The 19663-nt window shown below is 50.3% G+C and overlaps 1 protein-coding gene across 1 annotated transcript in view; it reads right to left on the bottom strand.

Annotated features, from left to right (window-relative positions):
* LOC128727179 (uncharacterized) overlaps positions 1–19663 on the bottom strand; it is a 90727-nt gene that overhangs the window by 43114 nt on the left and 27950 nt on the right. The window contains exon 2 of the mRNA XM_053821061.1: positions 4462–4512. Within this exon, the coding sequence (XP_053677036.1) occupies positions 4462–4512 (51 nt within the window). The remainder of the gene's footprint in view (positions 1–4461; positions 4513–19663) is intronic.

Here is a 19663-nt window from a genome sequence, read left to right as displayed (position 1 = left end):
ACGAGCGCACCCTTTGCTTAGGTGATTCAAACAAGGAGAACATACGGCGACATAGGGAATCTTGTGTGAGGAATTTTACGCTGAAAAATATTCCCATCGATTGAAGCGCGGCTTTCTTCGTCGCTGTAAAAACCCCCGGCTTCTTACACCGAAAATTCCTCCACATCGGTCAACACAGCAAAACACACAAGGAAAAAGCACAAAAATGTGTTGAATAATTTCCGACCCAATCGGAACGGACTGGTGGAAAATCTCACGTTTTTCAGCACCGCACCCAGATGGGCACGGCGGAGCAGCAAAAATTGGAATGTTTTCATTGTTGGCGTAAAAACCTTCGATCAACCTTCTGCCGAACGACGGCCGCGCGCACGTGAATTTCGAACGCAAACCTGCGGCCCCCACGGACGAACGTGTGTTGGGGTTTTTCCTTTTTCCCTCCGATCGGCGGAAATTTGTAAGCCAAAATCCACAAGCCAAACCACTATATATCGACACGCTTATGCAATACGGCCCCGGGACTGCCGGTGTGGTAAAGAAAGAAACTCAGCACCCACGCGGCCGCCGCAGCATTTGCATTCACGACGGTACGAGTTTCTTCCCCCACACTTTGCACACCATCTGACCACCAAGGTCAGGGTGTATTTTCTCCACCTTCGAGCGCTTTTCCAACGGGCCAAGAAACAATAAATCAACCAAAAAACGTGGCGAAACGACTCCAGATGGTTGATGGCGAAACGTGTCCGCGCGCCCGGGGAAGGAATTTGTTTTTCCCAGCACGACCTTGGCGTTATGTGTGAGTGTGGGTATCGGGCTTTTTGTTTTTTGCCTCGCACCTTCCCACAACCCACCACCTGGCATTGATTTTCCCCAGTGACACAGTTCGACGCAAAAGGGGCCACCACGCGCGCAAGATGCTTCATGCGAGCGAACTCGCGTGGTGAGGTTAAACGAGGCTGCATTCATCGCGTGAATATTAATCACTCGCGCGGGCGGGTTGACGAAAAGAGGGGGGGACTACTCCCCGGAAACGGAAGCGACCGATGTCGTGTTGTGTGCCCGGAATCGATCACATTCGCTCGATGACCTCGCGCGCCGTCAGAGACGTTAAGGCATTCGCTCCACCAGCCAATAGTGCTGGTTTGAGGGCTTGTGTTTTTATTGTGTTATTGTCTCACTTTGCATCATATGCGGGTGTCGGGAACTGGCCCACATTCTGGCCCACTGGCTCACGCGTGAAAGGAGGAAACAAGCGCGCTGAGAGATCAAACACCCCACCCTCAAACAAAATGATTTATCGACACTCCGTGGCGCTCCGCGGGAAGACTCGTGGATGGATGGAACGAGGCCGAAAGGGAGGGTGGGAGGCCACACCATACGCCTGACACCCCCCGACCCCCCCCCCCCCACACCCCCTCGCAACTGCAGCAGAGGGAGTTTGGGGATTTAATCTGTTTACAGCGGCAGATCGTTTCATGCTGTTTTATTTATACAGCTCACTGACAGCATTAGAGAACACACCCCACGGGGCAGACCCGTGGGGGAGGGGGGTGGGGAAGAAAAGGAGCAAGAAGAACTAAAACAACACCACGCGAACCAGCTGGCTGGAGGAGGGAGACGAATCCCGCAGCGAATCCGACGAATGATCAAGCGCCAGAGCGCCTCATTTGCATACGGCCAATTACCGAAAACGACCCCAACGGTGCAAAAGGGGGGAGGATAAAACGAGTGGGGGAATTTTGCGAAGGTGACGAAAGAAGAGATGCGGGCGGACGCGAGAAGAAGCGAATTTTACGATGCTGGCGAAACTGCGAAGGGCATATCGCTTGGAGCAGGAAATCGTAATTTTCTCGCCAAGAACAACGCGGTGCCGAGTGATCGGGTGGATTGGATGGGGGAGAGAACGAAAGAGAGAGAGAGGATGAACGTGAAATGAGGCGGAAGGACTCCTGGGAGCTTTCCAATGGAGTGCGATGATAAATTTTGATTGCATCCCATGATCAATGGCATCGATCGGTGGAATTGGGGGATCGTTAAAAAACCGTCTTTGGGCACGAAAAGAGCGAAACCAGCGAGAGGAGCAAAGCAGGGTGGATACATTCGTTGGAACGGTTGGTTCGTAGCCGAAAGGCCTCACAATACACAGTGTGTGTGTGTGTGTGTGTGTGGCACACGTGTGTTGATATTTGATAAATAAGGTGATGCATGATTTCGTGATATTTGGCATCCGGTTTTGACCTGCTTTGCTTTGGGGCGTAACGGGTCAAACCATCAGCAGCATAAATTGTCTGTTTATTTTCGTCCCGTCTTTATGTTGCACCCTCATTCCAGCTTGCCATCTTGTATTATCGAATCGCGAATGTGTTTGCTATCAGAATTAATGCGTTCGCGTTTAACTTTTGCTAATCGAACCGGAGTCCCCCAACCAACTTTGGGAGAAACTTTGGCAAAAGGGGCAAACATTAATCAAGGTGAATCGATCCGCTTCAGGGACCGAGGAGCAAATCCTTCTCGAAACGCACCGTATCCCCCCATTCCCTCGGTTACGAATGTTTACGCTGACGTCAAACACGGCGCGCGCGAGAGAGAGCTGGGAAGGAATTTCATTCAGCTTTCATCCGGTCCCGTTTACCGGTGGCGTAGAGATGGTGGGCAGGGGGGTTGTATCGATGAAGGGCGCGAGGGAAAGCCAACCCATTGGATAACTTTTCCATCCACCCGCTCTTCCGCGGCCGCACACACGGCCGTTTTTCCCCCATTTATAAGTCCATTCCCACCCGGGCCATAGCAAAGGGGTCCTTGTTTATTCTGCTTGCCCCATTGGATGAGGGGACTACGGGGGCGATGGGACACGCGAGATGAGCCGGTAGGCCGACCCGAGCATGACTATTGAAATTTTAATGCATCTGGTTCTCGCTTGTTTGCGTTTGTTTAAAAATAAATCCTTTCTCCCGCGCGCGTCAGGGCCACCTTCTCTTCTCTCACGCGCTGATCGTGTGGTGGTTTGTCGGAAAATGCCGACGATGATGTCATGATGGCGTGAGTGGCCGCTTTTCCTCCCACAGCTGACGTCACGGATTCGTTCGCCGCGCTTAAACCCCTGAACCAGCTGATTTGCGGCGTTGGGTGTGGGAAAAATCAAAGCAACCACCCGTCGGCCGTCGGCGTGCGTGCGTTGCGTGTGGAAATATAGCAAAGCAACGGCGACGGCGCGTGGTTGTGGTGGTGTTCGCGCGATGGGTGATGTACTGTCACGCATTGGTTGGCGTGAGACGCAAACGGAATGTGATGCGATGCAATCGCAGTAAGCCACTCGATGCTCACGAGGACGACGAGGTCGACGCAAGTAAACCTGCGGTGAGAAATGTGGCGTGAAAAATCCAACCCCCAGCAGCAGCAGCAAAACAGTGGCATATTAATTTGCATGAGTCATTAGGCACACTTTCATCTTTTCTCGTACGCCGCCTTAAGCAAACGGAATGCACACCCGGGAATGTGTTTAGTTGCACAAAACCCATTTCACTATTTGCCTTACTACGCAAAAAAAAAATAAAGAGAACACGATCGCACCTCGAATGCAACTGCATTACGCTAAGTGTTGCAGCTTCATTGCACTGCACTCTCGGGCATTTCTCGTGCATGCTCTTTCACCCTGGTTTCGGTGTTAATGGCGAGACCGCGAGCCGCTTTGATGTCTCATTTATTGTTGCACAAGAGCCCTCGTTCGTTACTGTTGGGCCCGATTCTTTTGATCATTTCCACCCACCAGCTCGTGCACCGGTTCGGTTGTCTTTGCTGGGCTAACCGCTCGAAACCACCCAAGGATCTGGCCGTTCTGCTGGCCTTGTCGTGTTTGGCGCTGGTTGCGTATAAAACGCTAGAAAACCCCATCATTTCTAGCGGCTCTGTTCTGCCGGAATGTCAAGTGGCACGCGCCGTCTGGAGCACACATTTGTATGTGTGTGCATGTGGCAAGGGGGTGTTTATTTTCAAGTTCTCGCCTCGACAAGCCGATTTGTAGCTCGAAAGGTTGCCTTCCGGCCCGAAGCGCCAGCGTAAACCGTCCGTCTGCGTGTTTCTTCTGACGCTTCGATTTCCCTGCGACGGAAAGCCCGCTTCCGATAAACTAATTGCATCTTGAATTAGCTGTCCGTCAAGGGACGGAGTCCCCTCCACAGCCATGGTTGGAATTTGGAAAATTCCACCGCGCGCAGAGAAGGTTTTGCCATCGCTCATACGCTGGCGCGAAACGCGTGCGCGCGCGCGCGTGAGCGAAACGATGGGAAAGTAAACGCGATTTAAATTTAAATCGTATTTCACGCGCCAGCAGCTTGCCTCTCGATCGGCGGTTTTCGTTATTTCGAGATCGTCCGTGTGTGAGATTGACGCGTGTACGACACAATGTCGGCATGATGTTTGTTTTCTTGCTTTGTTTTAAAAAAAAAAACGACACCTTCAAATTACCTTTGTGAATGGAGTCCATCGGAAACGGCTCGACTCGGTAACGATGACTGTCTGAAAAAAGGTTGTGGAGAGAAAATAAATGATTAATATGCATGCAAAAACCTCGCACAATATTGCCGAAGCAATGGATATACATTCCCAAAACAAAAATGATCCTTCGATGTCCACCCAAAAGCGCTAACAAAAGTATGTCCTTTCTTGTCATCAACCGCCACGATTATTATTGACTCTCTCACTTCACTTCCCATCGCTAGTGCCAAGCCCGATTTCGTCAGGCTGCTCTTTTGTAGGGTTCGCTTTCAGTTCGCATGTAAAAATGACCAAAACAAAAAAAAAAGAAGGAACAAAAGTTCACGAGCCCTCATTTGTCGTGGCCATAAAAATGTCACCAAAAACCACAACCACACAACCCGGGGAGTGACCGTTTAATGTTCCTTCGAGGAAGGATCGCCGAAAAGTTGATGGCTCACGAAAAAAGGGGTCTCCGAAGACGGAATTATGCGGGTGATATTTGTTTTTTTTTCTTTCTCCTTTATTTATTTGCGTGAGTAAACTCAACATTGGTGGCTGGATGTGGAGGAAAAGAACAAATCGATATTCGTGGCCACCAGACCAGAACGCGTAAATGCGACTGTGTTTATGTGTTTGTGAAGGGCAAACTTCAAATTTTCTGCCTTTTTTAATTGAACCTTCCTCAGAAGAGATCCCCGAAAGATGTCTCGCATCCAAGTGAATGTGTTTAGTTGGCCTACAAAGCCTCGGATAACACGCGCAAGCAAAAAAAAACGTGTCAATTCGTCACGTTGTGTAAAAAAACCCACCTCACGGGCCTGACACGGGCATTTCTCCTGGCGCAGCAAAAACGTCGCCACGGACAGAGGAATGTGCTGAAATAATAAACCCACCGTGTGAGATAGGCGAGACAACGCACCATTATCTCGTGCGGTCATTCAACCTCCTGGCGGGAGTGGAATTGCATGAAGAAATCTGATCCATCTGCACACTGCCACTGATGCCATGACTGGTTGCCGGGGATGATGAGTGGATCGGAAACTCGCGGTTTCGAACCCTCAAAACGGCCGCCGGGTGGATGATGATGAGTCAATGGCGCCGCCATTAGCGCCAGCACGAAAGAGAGACCAAAGACGGGGCTAATATAAACAAACCGACGCGAAGACGACTTAGTGTCGGGGGGTGGAAAAATAGCGAAACGCCGCGATACAAAACGCGCCCAATCGGAAAACATGCGTCGAGAAGTGTGCTAGTGCGAAATGGGTGGCGAATTTTTTTCTACCTTTTTGTTGCCTTTTATTCCTCTCCAGCAAGTCCAGCTGGAGGGTTTAGATGCCGGCGTTGCCATCTCGGAAGGCGCGATAAAAATAAACACTTTACGAGCCCGCGCTTCATAAGGCCAGAAAAGGCCTCCAGCCGGGTGGGAATAGCTCAATCAAACCGAACAGACGCAGAAATGAACACATCAAAATGGTTCGAGATGCTGAGGTGCGCCTTTTTTTTTTTGGACGAGTGCAGCTTGAGTTTGCGATGGTGTTTTGTTTTTCCAGCGACATTGCAACCCGCACCGTGATTGGGGACGAATTTTAAATTAGACCGAATGTGGGCCGGAATTGATGCGGCACATAAAAACCGATCGATTCGAACGATTCCTTATTGATTGCAGCTCAGAAAGGGGTGCGAGCGATCGAGTATTCTCTCTCTCTCTCTCTCTCTCTCTCTCTCTCTCTCTCTCGCTCTCACACCCAGACACACGGTTCCACTGGTGGGAAATTTAAAACCGATCGTGCCCAAAATGCACCGGTTGCAAATTTACTTCGCTAGGCTTAATTTTCGTCACCTCGGCACCTTGTCACCGATCTGCTGCCAGCGGTGTTTGTGTGTGTGTGTGTGTTAAAGCGGACACATTTACACACCACCGCCTGGGGGTGGGGGCACAGAATGGTGCAAAAATTTGAAGAATTTCTACGGCAAATATTTGCCATCCCAGAGTTTCGCGAAGCACGCTCGTTCGCTCGCTTGCAGCACGATAACGCAACCGCGACACATGATGAGCTCGAGCGTTTCAGCGGGCAGAAGGATGAAGATAGAGAAAAAGAAGAGCACCCGTTTTATGGTCAACAGCAAGCATGTTGCGATAAAGCGCGAACCCATCCATCTATCTGCCCCCGGTCGTCTTCTGATACCCGGGCAACCCTGTGGGTCGCTGGAGGCTCACAGAAACAGATTCCGAGGAGGTTCTAAAACACACGCGCGCGAGAGAAACCATGGTGCGTAGCTCAAGAATGTGGCGCGCATTTTTACCCCCTTTTTTTTCTATCATGTTATTATTTTGACAGCTGCGAGATAACGCACGCTCCCCCAGCTCGGAAGAGTGAGCGTATCGCGGCTTGTCGCGTTTGCGTCGCGTTTGCGCAACAAGCGAACGGTGTTGGCGTGGTTTTCGATACGTTACCCATGGTTACGGTCACCGCCTGCCCCGCGATGGTGGTGCATAGGTAGAAAGCAAAGGAAGTCCCGCCATGTCATGTAGCGTCTCTGTCCGAAAAGGTGGCGCCCGTAAATCGGGTGGAACCATCGCGTTGTGAAAAACTCCGTGCAGACGCAACACGCGCGAGACATGTTGGCGTGGTGCGGTGGTTGACTTACGCACCGGAGGGGTGTGTTTTTTCTTTCTTTTCACAGGCTCGCCAACAACCTGTCGGTGTTCCAGGGCCATCGCTAGATCGCTATCGCCTTGTAACGGGTTCTCAAAAACCACAGCAACCTACGATGTGCGATCATTAGCTCCAGATTGCGTGCGTGGTCCCATTGCGCGATAGAAACCGAACCAAAGTACCAAAAGGGCCCACTCCTCTACGTTTACGGTGTGGGAGTTGGAGCTTTGAATTGCGGAAAACAACCCGCGGGGGCCACGATTAACGCGTCGTCATAAACATCCACGAGAAGGTGATGCGGCTACGCACTCGGGAAGCCAAATTTATAGATATTTTCGCGCACAAACTGCACAATTGCGCCACGTGCAGAGATCGAGCGGAGCGGCGCGATTGTTTTTATTTTGCTTCACGCCGCCATTAAACGCCTGAAATTACACCGAATGGGAGGGGGTGGGTGGGTTGGTTGTGCAAAAAACACTTCTCCACCGCTCGGGAAAAACCCCAAGAACGCGAGTGTGCGAGATTTCCCGTTTGGACGTAATTCGATCCGCGTTTGGTTTTGAGCGACCGTTTGATGGTGGTGGGGCGGGTGTCCTTCCCTTTTACCCTCCCACATTCCATCACCCTCCCCCCGAGGGGGTTGTTGATGCAGCTGACATACAACGCGTTGGGGAGCGGAGGACTTTGGACTTTGGACGGTTTATTTGTGCATGCGGTGCACAATTTTCTGACATTGACATTCCAACCGGCCCCAATAACGGAGCGCGCCGGTTGTGGTGGTGATGGGTCCGAGGAAACTGATGAGCGAGCGGCAAGGTGGCAATAATATTCGCCGTTCGACACAACCGGCCAAAAAACCGGGGGGCGACAATGGCTAATGCAGGCAAAGAACCACCGCGTGCAGGCATGGTTTTGCATGGCATGCAACCAAGGGATCATCTCTCTCTCTCTCTCTCTCTCTCTCTCTTTCTCGGAAAAGCATGACGATAATAAGGTACCAGGGAGCGTATATAATATGGCTTCCCGACGGCGATGAAGGCCCGAGTAGTCAGCTGATACTTTTCCAGTAGCCCCAGTAAAGTCGGATGGAGAACGAGAGCCCGCCGAGCGTTATACAATTTAATTACGCTCTAATTAACCTCTTGATGTGGTGCTCGTCGAACCCTCTCCGACCGGTTTGTGGTTTGCTGCCGTACGATCACCGATGTAGCATGGCGCGAGAATTACACTTCAATAGCGTAATTGAGAATCGGTTTCGATTGAGCGCGATGGGCCACTTCAGCCTGGCTGCTGGAAGCCTGGATTTTGATGCACGAAAGTGTGTGCTGCTAACCCGTGTGTGGGTGTTTTTCGTAGCGTTTTTTCAACCCGCGCCAAACACTTGGAATCACTGGAGAAAAATAAAACCACCATCATTCGGACAACAATGTGGCAGGTAGGTAGGTAGTTGCGGGCGCTAACTGATTGAAATTAGCATCGCAATCGACATTCGATCACATTCGATTGGCTCCCGATTGACGTGGTGTGCCTTTTTTTTTTCTTTATCCGCATGCTCCCAAGGAAAGCTTGAGCCCGAAAAACACCATTTCCCCCTGTAGCAAACGTGCTAGGGGGCTCGCAAAATAGGGCTCCGACGATGTGTACGATACGATCGATTAGCAGGCATGTGCCTCTAATAGGACGCAAACGGCCCGTGGACGGGTTTTTTTTTTGCGCGCGGTGCTGCTTGACGACTTGTTAATTGGCTGTTTCGTTTCAGTTTCGCTCAACACGTCTCACACACTCCCCCGATGGGGTGGGGGGTGTGAGTTTTCTTCTCTCCCACCCCCCATCATACAGGGGTGGTGGTTTGTTTGTGCTGTGTGTGTGTTTTTTCTTTCTTTCTCGTTCTGCCCTTTCGTTTGTTTTTGCTCGCCTAACTTTTGCCGGGTATTTGCGGTCGAAAGGAATATAGTTGCGCTGGGTGACGAGGGCGACGTTTGCCGTGAGAAATGATTTATTAGCCCCTCGGTGTATTAGCGTCAAACGGTCGTCAGCAAGCGTTGGTTCGATGCTTCGGAACGGAGTGTGGTCCACGGGGTTGGCCTGGGGCCAACTTTGAAGTATATGTAACTCAATGTAACACAGCCGTTTGCGGGATGGGTTTTTAGGGATGCACCGGGAAAAGTAGTTTTCTTTGCACCATCGTTTAGTAGCCTTGAGTAGCAGCTGGGAACAAGACTAAAACCCACTCGTGTATTATTTTGAGCAAGCTTACAAGAGATAAGCCTATTTAAGAAAACTACTCGCGCATTCTTAAGAAAAAAAACCACTTCGATCAGAGCGACATAAGCTCGGAAAATGCGGTTTTACCTGACATTAAAACATTGTTTAAGCCTCATTACCCAGAAAGGGTATAGAAAAAAAAACCGCTGTTTGTTTCCGAAGCTACAGTGGCCCGACAACGTGCCATTATTCTCCTCTAAAACTCAGCACAATTGCAATCTGTTCATTATTTCCCCATTGCGCGAGCTCATTCAACACATAAAAAGGCGAAGCTTTCATCCGCGTAAATGCACCTCACCGTCTAGCGAAAAGTGAGTGCTTTTCTCACCTTTCGCCAGGCGCGATAAAGGCCATTACAAGCCAGCTCCATTACGGGGTGGTGCAGCGAAGGCAGGATAGGGCCTGGTTTGTTTTCTTCTTTCGCCCTTTTGGCGCAAGTTTCGATGCGCCATTCTCAGCCCAGCGGCTGCTAACGGCGCAAGATGGTAAATGTGCCATTAATCTCTTCTTTGTCCATTTGTCGGTTTAATTATGCTTTTGCGGAGTGGATGAAATGCACCCGAGCGAGCGCTATCGTGAAACTGAAGCAAAATGAGCCTACATACACACGTTCTATGCTGTGGGGCTTTTTTTTATCATTCCTTTTTTTTTTTGGTTTTAACAGCGGTGCATTACCGAGGTGTGCTCGCGTGCAGGTTAAAGGAGGTACAACACAATAGCACCGAGCTTGAGCAAAAAAAGCTCAGCCTATATTCTGTTCAGTGGTTTAAGAAAAAAAAGCATCACTGCATTCATGGCGAAGATTGCAACGTTTTACGCAGGGGGTGCAATTCTTCATCAACCACCGGCCGGGGCACACTCTGCCCCCAAAAAGAAGAGCGAATAAAATCCATCGGAAGTGGCCACCGAAAAAAAAAAATAACGAGGTGGGCAAAATAAACAGAAATCCCAAAACCACACGCGGGTTCTGCTGACCTCGGACCTCGGAGCACATTCCGCTCGGAAGGGATGAAAATTAAACGCCACCGAGGAGCAAAACGGTGTAATTAGTTTTATATGCTTCGCAAAGCTCGAGGCATCCCGGATTCCGGCTGTTCCGGGGGTGCATTTTCGGTGCAGCAACGGTTTCCTTTCGCTCGCCTTTGCCCTCCCCCCCTAGCAGGAACTCAAAATAAATAAAAAATAAAAAGAAACATAAGAGAAGGAGCGCGATTTCGCTTTTTCACCACCGACGGCTAACATCTCGCAGATTTCATTCCACCTCGCCGGCATCGGAGAGCAGCCATTCTGCGGTCGCGGAATGGCAACAGAATTTGACCCGCATTCGTCTTGCTTCCCCCCCCCAGGGGTTTTCCATCCTCCCATTTCTCTCCTGGGTGCAACCGCTTCTTGCAGGGGCGGATTTCCTGCAGGGCCTCGTTTTGCCTCCACTAGCACACAGCTTACCCTCTCTCTCTCGCGTGAACGATCTCGCGGTCATTAAAATGCAATTAATTTGATTCGCTTTCGCCCACTTTTGCCGCTCACTGGCGAACGCTGTGTGTGTGTGTTTTTTTTTCTCAGCAAAACCTCCTGCCTCCGTTCCTGATTTAATTTCGGTTTTGGAGCGGTCGATTTAACATCAAAACATGCAAAACTTGCTGCGACACGACCACGGCGGGAATCTTGGACGCTTTCTTTCGCTCTATGTTGCTGTGGATTCGGGGGGGGTTATAAAAAAAAACAAAACCACCACAGCCAGCGCGCGCGAGCGCGATGTGAAAGCTTGATCGGGGAGGGAAATAAAAATTTATTGACCGGTGCAAATTAATTTTCCATTCCGGCTTGCCCTTTACGGATGCGGATTTTGTGCTCTGCGTTTTCTTCTGCTTCAGCCACGAGATGCTGCGAATCTAACATCGCCATGATAAGCACGCTTAATGATGAATTTGTAATTTTTGACCTTTGTTGTTATCTGGTTTATTATCGTTTTGTAGGAATTTTTAGTTCTCACATCAATAAATTGAGCGCAAACACACATTTGCTAAATTAAAGCATAAAAATTAACGACGCACAGATAGCAAGCGGAAAATGCTTTGATTGCTTATCTACCTCCGCTGGCTGGTTGCCTAGCGACAAACGCTCGAGCATATTACAAATGCCAACCGAACCGGATCAGTTCTCTGGTGAGGATACTTCCCAGTCTCGTCATCAATCCAACTGACCATGGTTGTCATGGTTGCTCACATTCACGGTGGCATTTTGTCGATTGCAGCAACCCACCGAGGTGCTGAAGGAGCCACACACAAACACACACACACACACACTGGAAGCGTCCGCCATTACAAGTGTTGAAAACACTCGCAAAAACTTCCTCGCAACTTTCGGCGCCCGCCACCTCACAGCTCATCGAAAACGAAATCTAATCGTACCGTGTCGGGATCGTGTTCCAAATGGCCAAGTTACCGTGCCCAAAGGATAGCTTCCATCAACGGCAAATGGACGTTTCGTTGCCGTTTGCCCGTTGCAGCAGGCGGTGCCCGGTTTGGGGCGCAAAAATGGGGCAGCTCTCAACGGCAGACACTCTACTAACGGCGGCCATTATCGCAGAACTTTGGCGCATCTTCCGGCGCACGGTTGGGAAAACCGGACACGGCCGGTGTGGCATGACGGACGGAAGGAGTGAGCAAAAAAAAAAAAGCAAGAGATCTAGGTAGAACGTAGACGGATCGGTCACACGTTGCATGTGGCATTTGGATCGTGGCTGCTTGGCCATTCGTCTAGGGTTGTCTTTTTTTTGTTTCTTCTTTTGCTTCTCCACCCGTTCTGGAAGTAAAAATCAATTTCCATCCTGATGGGAGCTTTTCATCACCCATCAACCGAATCGAGTGCGCTCTAACTCAGTCTCGTGCTCCATCTCACTCGCTCGCACGTGTAAAAGGCTGGCGTGACGGATGGGGAAGTTTTGCGAGCAAAAGTGGCTCCCACTCATAATGCTACCGTGGACGAAGTTCTGCTGCAGCGTAGTCGTACAGGACGTTAGTTTATGACACCCATCGCCGGTCGCGCGTGGTCAATTTATCCCACCATCCCTGCGAAAGGATGCCCGGTGATTGATACACAGGTAAAGGTGGTGTACGATCCAAAACCCGAAACCCGACCCAGAGTGTGCGAGCATTCGCAAATGGACGTCCTTTCAGCCGCACGGACGCCAATCAATCATTTCTGTGGTCGGTCGGTTGCGAGAACCGATGCCTATTTGAAACTGTGCCGGGTCTTAATGAGTTTGCTTTCAAGTGGCCAGTTCGCCACCGCTCCCAACCATGCATCGAGGAGGGTTACCCGTACGTGAAAGGATCGCGCATGTGAATTTGCGATATAATTTATTAAGATAATAATTGGCATAATTAGCTTGCACGGTGAATGAAAAATGATCTCGCTTCGGTTCACCACAAAATGAGATGCGAACCCCTTCTCGAGGAGCTGGACCGGTGGGTCATATTTTTTACGGTCATATTATTAGTCCCATTAAGGTCGATTTTTGATCACGATAGGTACATGCGCCAGTTGTAGTGGAGGAATCTTCCACCATTCAGGCAAGCGTCAACATTCGGAATGGGACACGGACTTTTGATTGACAGCTCCCGCAAAGCAGGCGAGCCTTCGCGACCATGGGCCCGTTGCGATGGAGACGGCTCATTTCGCGGCTGCTCGAAGCTGTCAGATTAGCGCTGACTCGCAATGTAAACAACAACGGGCCGCGGGAGATTCGTTTACATCGGCGGCCACTCAAAACGTGGCCGCGCAGAGCAGCTGTCAGAATTATTTACTCGGTTAATTAGGTATTTCGGCCGTTCGATCGTAGCGTGTCCCGTGCTGGCGTTAGGGAAACTGTTTTTTTTCTTCTGGCTTTATTTTGTTTGATCGCTTGCGGAAACTTTACAGGCAGCGAGCTCTAGTGTCCTGCTGGGAGAGCCTAATTTGACAACACAGATGCTGATAAAGCGAGCCCAGCTCAAGAAAACGGGTTCTAGCTTCCGCAGAGCGCTTCACCGTCGGCTAAAGGAGCGAAACTTTTGACAGGCGCAATTTTTACGGTACACAAAACCTGACCGAACGCGACCAGAATGGGCGATGCTGGGCGTTCCGGGGCATGAGAACGTTTCCGTAAAACGTTAGGCGACCGTCCGGCGAGGTTTCCCTTGGGCTGAAGGCTAGCACGCTATATTTGCTCTCATGCAAAGGCCGAAACCGCTGGAACTTTGTGGCCACTTATCTGTACCAGCTGAAGGTTGATCCAGATAGTCGCCGGCGGGATAGTCCGTCCGCCATCCGTTGTACGGATGGTACACGAAACTGCTATACAAACAGAGGCTCAACACGGGCTCAGCCGCGCTGGCTTAAGGCGTGCGCAACCGCAATCGAGGCCGGGGCGTTTTACAGACCAAACACCACAGAGCGCGATAGCTTTCCGGGGCCCTTTCAGGAGCCCTTTCCGTAGCGAACCGGGTGGAAGTCGAGCTATAAGGTTCCCTAGCGAAACTAGCGTGCTGTGCTTGCGCCACCGTCGATGACACCTGTTCCGGGGGTTTGTCTGGGCCGGATTTCCGCGCAGTTACTCGAGAGCTAATGAGCCACGGGTGGTAATTTGTTTGCGAGCAGTTCTCCACGCTTCTCACCAACCGCGGAACAAACACACGCGCAGGTGTTTCGCAAGTGTTTGCCCCGTCGAGAGCGTCGAGAGCACAGAACAAACACCCCGAATAGGGGTTACGTCGGTGACGGTACCGTCGATCGGCCGGAAAACTCCAGATTAGCTGCGCGTTTGCTTAAAATTTAAACTTTTCTCATCCAACTCGGCCACCGGGAACGGAGCGCGAAGGAAGCGAACATAACCGTCTATCTTCGCCGGTAATGTGCTCCAGCTGCTTCACGTGGTAGTGTGCCACAGTTTCGGTGGTTTTACGGCGCAAAAAGGGTTGGCACTCCTTATAAGGGCGGTTTTTGACTATCTCACACCGCAAGTCGGACCGCCGATCGAGAATTCAATTTAAACCACAGCATGTGACGTTTGTGAAGAGGCCCATCAACAAAAAGAAAAAACGGCCTGCTAGATAGAAGTATATTATGCCCGGCCGCCTATTTATGGTTGCCAGGGGTGATTAGTTTAGGCTTTCGGTTACTTCTTTGCTGCCCATTTCGGTCACCCACCCGTCCACCGAACGCGGATGCTGTAAATGTCACAACTTCAATTAAGGGCGCCCCAGCCAATCGAGGCAGATGATCGAGAAATAGCGGCATAATCGTAATCGTAAACATAAAACGGACTGCGACCGGTTCCCCATCACCAAAAACAATCAGCGTTCCACTGGGTTGGGTTTTGTGGCGTGAAGGGAGCGAAAGGGAGCGCACACAAAAAAAATGGAGTGTCTTCTCCACGCTGCCGCCTTGAGGGCGCTTCTGCTACGGAAAGGTTTTGCGGCCACGCAACAAACTTGCCGCGTGGGCGTACACGCGGTCGGTTTCATGGCCACCGCGCGAGATAGCGTGAAGATTGAGAAGTAAATAAAGAAGAGGAGCACACACACGCACAAAATGCTGTGAACCATCATTACCCTTTTGCCCTTTTGATGAGAAGCCCTCAGTCGGCCAGCGCGTACAGCGATGGGGAGCGGGCGGTCATAACTTTTTATTACCAATAATTAGTCACAATCCAGCAATCGGGTGGAACGGGAGTTCAACACCAACCGAGCGGAATCGAGTGTCGCATGGCCATATCATATCTATGAATGAACGCACCGCGACCGACGCGTAACGTGGTCTCTCACGCGCGCGTACGCGGAACCAGCGGAATCTGCTTGAATGCTTAACATTCCTCGGGTGCGATGCGTACGCTCGAGTGGGTTGCGTATGAAGGGCCCTGGCTCGAGAAGGGAATCTCCGGGTAGGATGGACGCTACCGTACAGACGGACAGGGGGGGCTGTCGCTACTGATGGCTGATGGTGATGATGATGACTCGAACAGCCAGCGACGTGCCTCGTTGGCCCTTTTGAAGTGTACCGAAGGGTCCGCGTGGCTATTAGTATGCGGAAGCGATCGTTTTGATGCGTTTATGGCAGGCAGGACACATAACAAATGAAACAATAAAAAAAAAACGAATAGAAAAAACAACGGCTTCCGCTTCACAGCGAGCAACCGTTGGGTTTGAATCTTATGCTAATTGTGTGGAGGCGTATGGTAATGCGCTAGGAAGGAAAAAGAAGGGCCCTCCACGATGTAGGTTAGTGGCGTTTACGTGTTGCGCATTTTAAACGCTACTATCTGATCGAGTTTATGTCGGGGAGCATTTTTTTGTCTTGTGTTCAATGTGGGCAGATTGCTATCGATTTCTCATCGATGCGTATGTGTGTTATATGCACGCAGTTGTTTAAAATTGAGAAACGAAAGGAAAATCGCTTTAATCAGCTCCATATAGATTCGATATCTTTATAAATTTCTGCCATTTAAAGCAAATGTATTCAGCATCAAAATAGTTGAGGATCTGTTCGTTACGTCAGATCGAAAAAAACCTTCAGTTTCTATAGTTGCTATGTGTGCTGATAGGTATGACGTTTGGCATCAAAGTTACCGTAGAAATTCATCTACACAACATTTGGACAAGCAAATTCATTGGCTAATTTTCACCAACGATGAAATGTATAATTAAATCACAAAAAGCAATAATATTACCATAACACGGTGTCCTCCCAATTATGTGGCACACATCTGTCAAATAAATAATGCCAAATGGAAATAGCCCCGATGGTCAGTACGCGTACAGGTGCGCGTTAATTTATGTCCCACCCTCTGATAAAGCACGACTCAGACGGGTGCCGAAAACAAAGGCCATCAAACAAAACAAAAAACGAAAGTACCACATCCCACAAACCCTCATGCACGAAAAAGGGCAACGGCAGGGATCACATAAGATCGGACTGGCAGAAACGGAAAGAAAGACGTCCTTCACGTTGTGCGAGTACGGAAAGAAAGCGACCTTGTTGTCGCGTTTCTGGTGGTGGTGTGTCGAGTGTGCAAAAATTATTCGCCTCACGTAATCTCCGCTGCCGGTGCGAGATGAGAGCGAACGTTTGTGCGAGAGAAGAAAAAAAAATCACCCACAAAAGCAGAAGGCTCGCCTTCCCAAAGGACCACGGTCTCACGGCAAACGCTCGAGACGTATTTCGCAGCGCAACACTTTCGGTTGAAGAATGGCGCAAAGAAATGCAAAAGAACGTAACGAAGAGAAAACGATCGGAATTGAAATTGAAATTGAAGCAGCGAATTGAAGCAAACACGCCCTGCACACCAACGAAGAATCTGGGGCGTTAGCGTTAGCCCCACTGCTCCGATGGGACCGATGCGGAACTCCCGGGGCTTAGCTGATTTCATTACACCCTGGAAGGGATTCGCTTTTATTTGCCAGCTTGTTAGAGACCCAACGTCGTGTGGGTGGGGATCGCAAAGATAATAGAATCACGCACCCCCGGGGGGCGTAGTATTTTTTTGTTGTTGCTGTTGCTTTAAATACTGCATCGAGTGGAAAATTTTGATCGACCGAACCCGCGCGGCATTAGCCGAGTGGATGTGTCTCCCGTGGTAGCACCAAACAAAGATGGCTATCTTGCGCAAAACATAACGAGAGCGCTCTAAAAAAATACAAAGGCCGTCAATAAATGGCACGAAAAAAGGATCTAGTGGACATTCGAAAAAGATCGTTATCAAAATAAAGTTCAAAACTCTCTCATTTCCGGGGACACATCTGATAGCACTGGAATGGATTCTGGATCCACTGCCAACGAAAGGTAAAATTACCACGGGGCACCAATCTGATGGGTTAAGCAAAATGGACCGAAACGAAAATTAATGTTAGCCGCGGGATCTCGGGTTTACCCCGTTCGCAACTGTTCGCCCGGTTCGGTTCGTAAAATGGCATCATTAGCCGAGGGACACAAAACGGAATTGACTCTCCCGAGGGTATCCTTCCCCTTCGCGGTTCAGGTGAGCGAAAGCCTTAGGCCGTACGCAACAAAACGCAATGGCGCAAACTGGGGGGGACAAAAAATATCAATGACAACACAATTAAAACGTTACCGGACCATCGTCCATCCGTTACCCGTTGCAGTGACATGCGTCTGAGTGGTCCACGGACGTGGATGGGGATTAATTGAAGAGCTGCTCGAGGATGGCGCGCCGTGGGGGCATTCTGGCAAGGACATTCGCAAACATACACGCGCCGCTCGAACGAGACACGTACGCGCAAACAAACGCAAGCAGAAACAGGAACGAAAATGTCAGATTAGAGCAGAAAAAAAAATAATAGAGTGAAAACAACGGCACACAACATGCAAACAAGAATAATCAAGGACCTCGTGCGATGTGGAATTCGCACGCCACCGAAAACGAAAGCGAGAGAATATTTCAATTCACTTGTTCTTGTGCCGCGTTCGTGTGCTTTTCAACCGCGGATGGAAAACCCACCCCAGACACAGATGACAGTTGGGCAAAAAGGCACGACGATCGGGGGGTGTTATCGAACGAGCACGAGATGACTGTGTTCGGCAATCCGTCACGCCTGAAAGGTAGGCACACCGCGTTGCACAGGTGCGCACATTCGCCGCACGAGAGCCTGTGGATGATTCGCTCGTTCCACCGGATGACCGGAGTAGGGCATCATTCGAACTGAAGCATCGGTGTGTATCGATTCCAGCCACCCGCAGGTCCACTTGCAGTCGAAGCGCCACCGAGGACACCGCGTCGTCATTATGCAAATTTATGTAACCTACAGCAGCAACGTCGTTGGCCGTCCGTTCGAGGCTCTCTCTCACACACACAGACACACACCGGGTGGGTTTTCGTGCCATCCAAAATCGAGTACCGATCGCATCCTGTGCGTCCACCAGAAACGCGCATCCCAGGAGGACGACGGATGGCAACAAATTCACGGATTTTCCTCCGGCTTATCGAAGCAAACCTCCCCGCCGTGTGGTTTGGAGCTTGCGTTCACTTCTGCTGTCCGCTTTGCCGGTGATGGTGTGATTTCCACCCGCTGGGAAAACTTCCCAGTGCCGCGAGCCGAAACGACGATGGGTGGCTAAATATTCAAAAGCCAAAATCAAGCCCCGGTCGCCATTTGTGCGAATTTCGGCGAGAGCATCGTTGCTACCGTGTACGGCTTGTTGCGTTCGATACGCTGCGACAAGGTTCGGTAGCCCTTTTCGATTGGCAGCCCTCGAAACAACGAAAATTGCAATGAAAATTGGCGCTCGGTTGGGCTCCCGCATCAGGGTGGAGCGATGATTTGTCAGTCAGAAGCCTCGAGCAGCAGCAGCGGCAGCAGGGCGTTTTGTGGAACCGGAATGAGTTTCGGATAGCGTTCTTCGCTACCGTACCTGACACACGTGACATGGCCGCCGGCCGAGGCCCATCCGGGTGAGATGACCGCGAGGGACGATCCGTGTTTGTGTCCCCTTCGCTCGGTGTGTTTGTGTCCCCTTCGCTCGGTGTGTTTGTGCTTTTATTGGGCATCGTACATTCGTGCATCCGCCTGGGGTCCTTCTTGCGCACAAAACGCAAATCGATCGGGTAGATCGTGTTCGATGACTTGGTGCCAGTTGTCCTTCTGGGTGTCCTTTTTTTTTTTGGCATTAAGGATTTATTTCGAGGACACACATCTACTAACCCGTGAGTTGGCTCGCTCGGTGGGACACTTCACTTGGTGGATGATATCGTTTTGTTTTGGTGCTCTGAGCCTGGATTGGGGCTTGAATTGCGCGTATTAAGCGAATCAACTGGCGTAGATTCACATCCTTTAGCCGAAATGGGTGCGACTTAGAGAACGCGACATCCGTAACAATGTGTGAGCGCTCATTTGCAGTCGTCTAGCATGATTGCTATCATTTATAACGGAGGAAATGATTCACAGACGCTGCATCCTCGGGAACGTGATTGAGTATTCAAAAACGCCTTCCAAACCGTAACCTTTAAGAGTTAAGTTAAGCTTCCTACCAGTTCCATAGCACTTGTATATTCACTGCTCCCGAAGGGTTTGGAATTGGAATGGAGCAAAAATTAAATCCCCCAGCGGGAGTGAGCAAAAACGGGACGTTTGTTAAAACAAAAAAATCCCAAAGTCACGACGGCAACGTCCGAACCCTCCAGTCCAGTGACGGCTAAACAACATCAAAAGCCATGTCACCAGCAAACGGGCCAGCACAACCTTTGACCCGCACAGCCATCCACAGCCTCAAGT

This window comes from Anopheles nili, chromosome 2, assembly GCF_943737925.1.
Source record: "Anopheles nili chromosome 2, idAnoNiliSN_F5_01, whole genome shotgun sequence".
NCBI lineage: Eukaryota > Metazoa > Arthropoda > Insecta > Diptera > Culicidae > Anopheles > Anopheles nili.
Note: the sequence above shows the minus strand (reverse complement) of the source record. Positions and strands in the feature narration are given on the sequence as shown.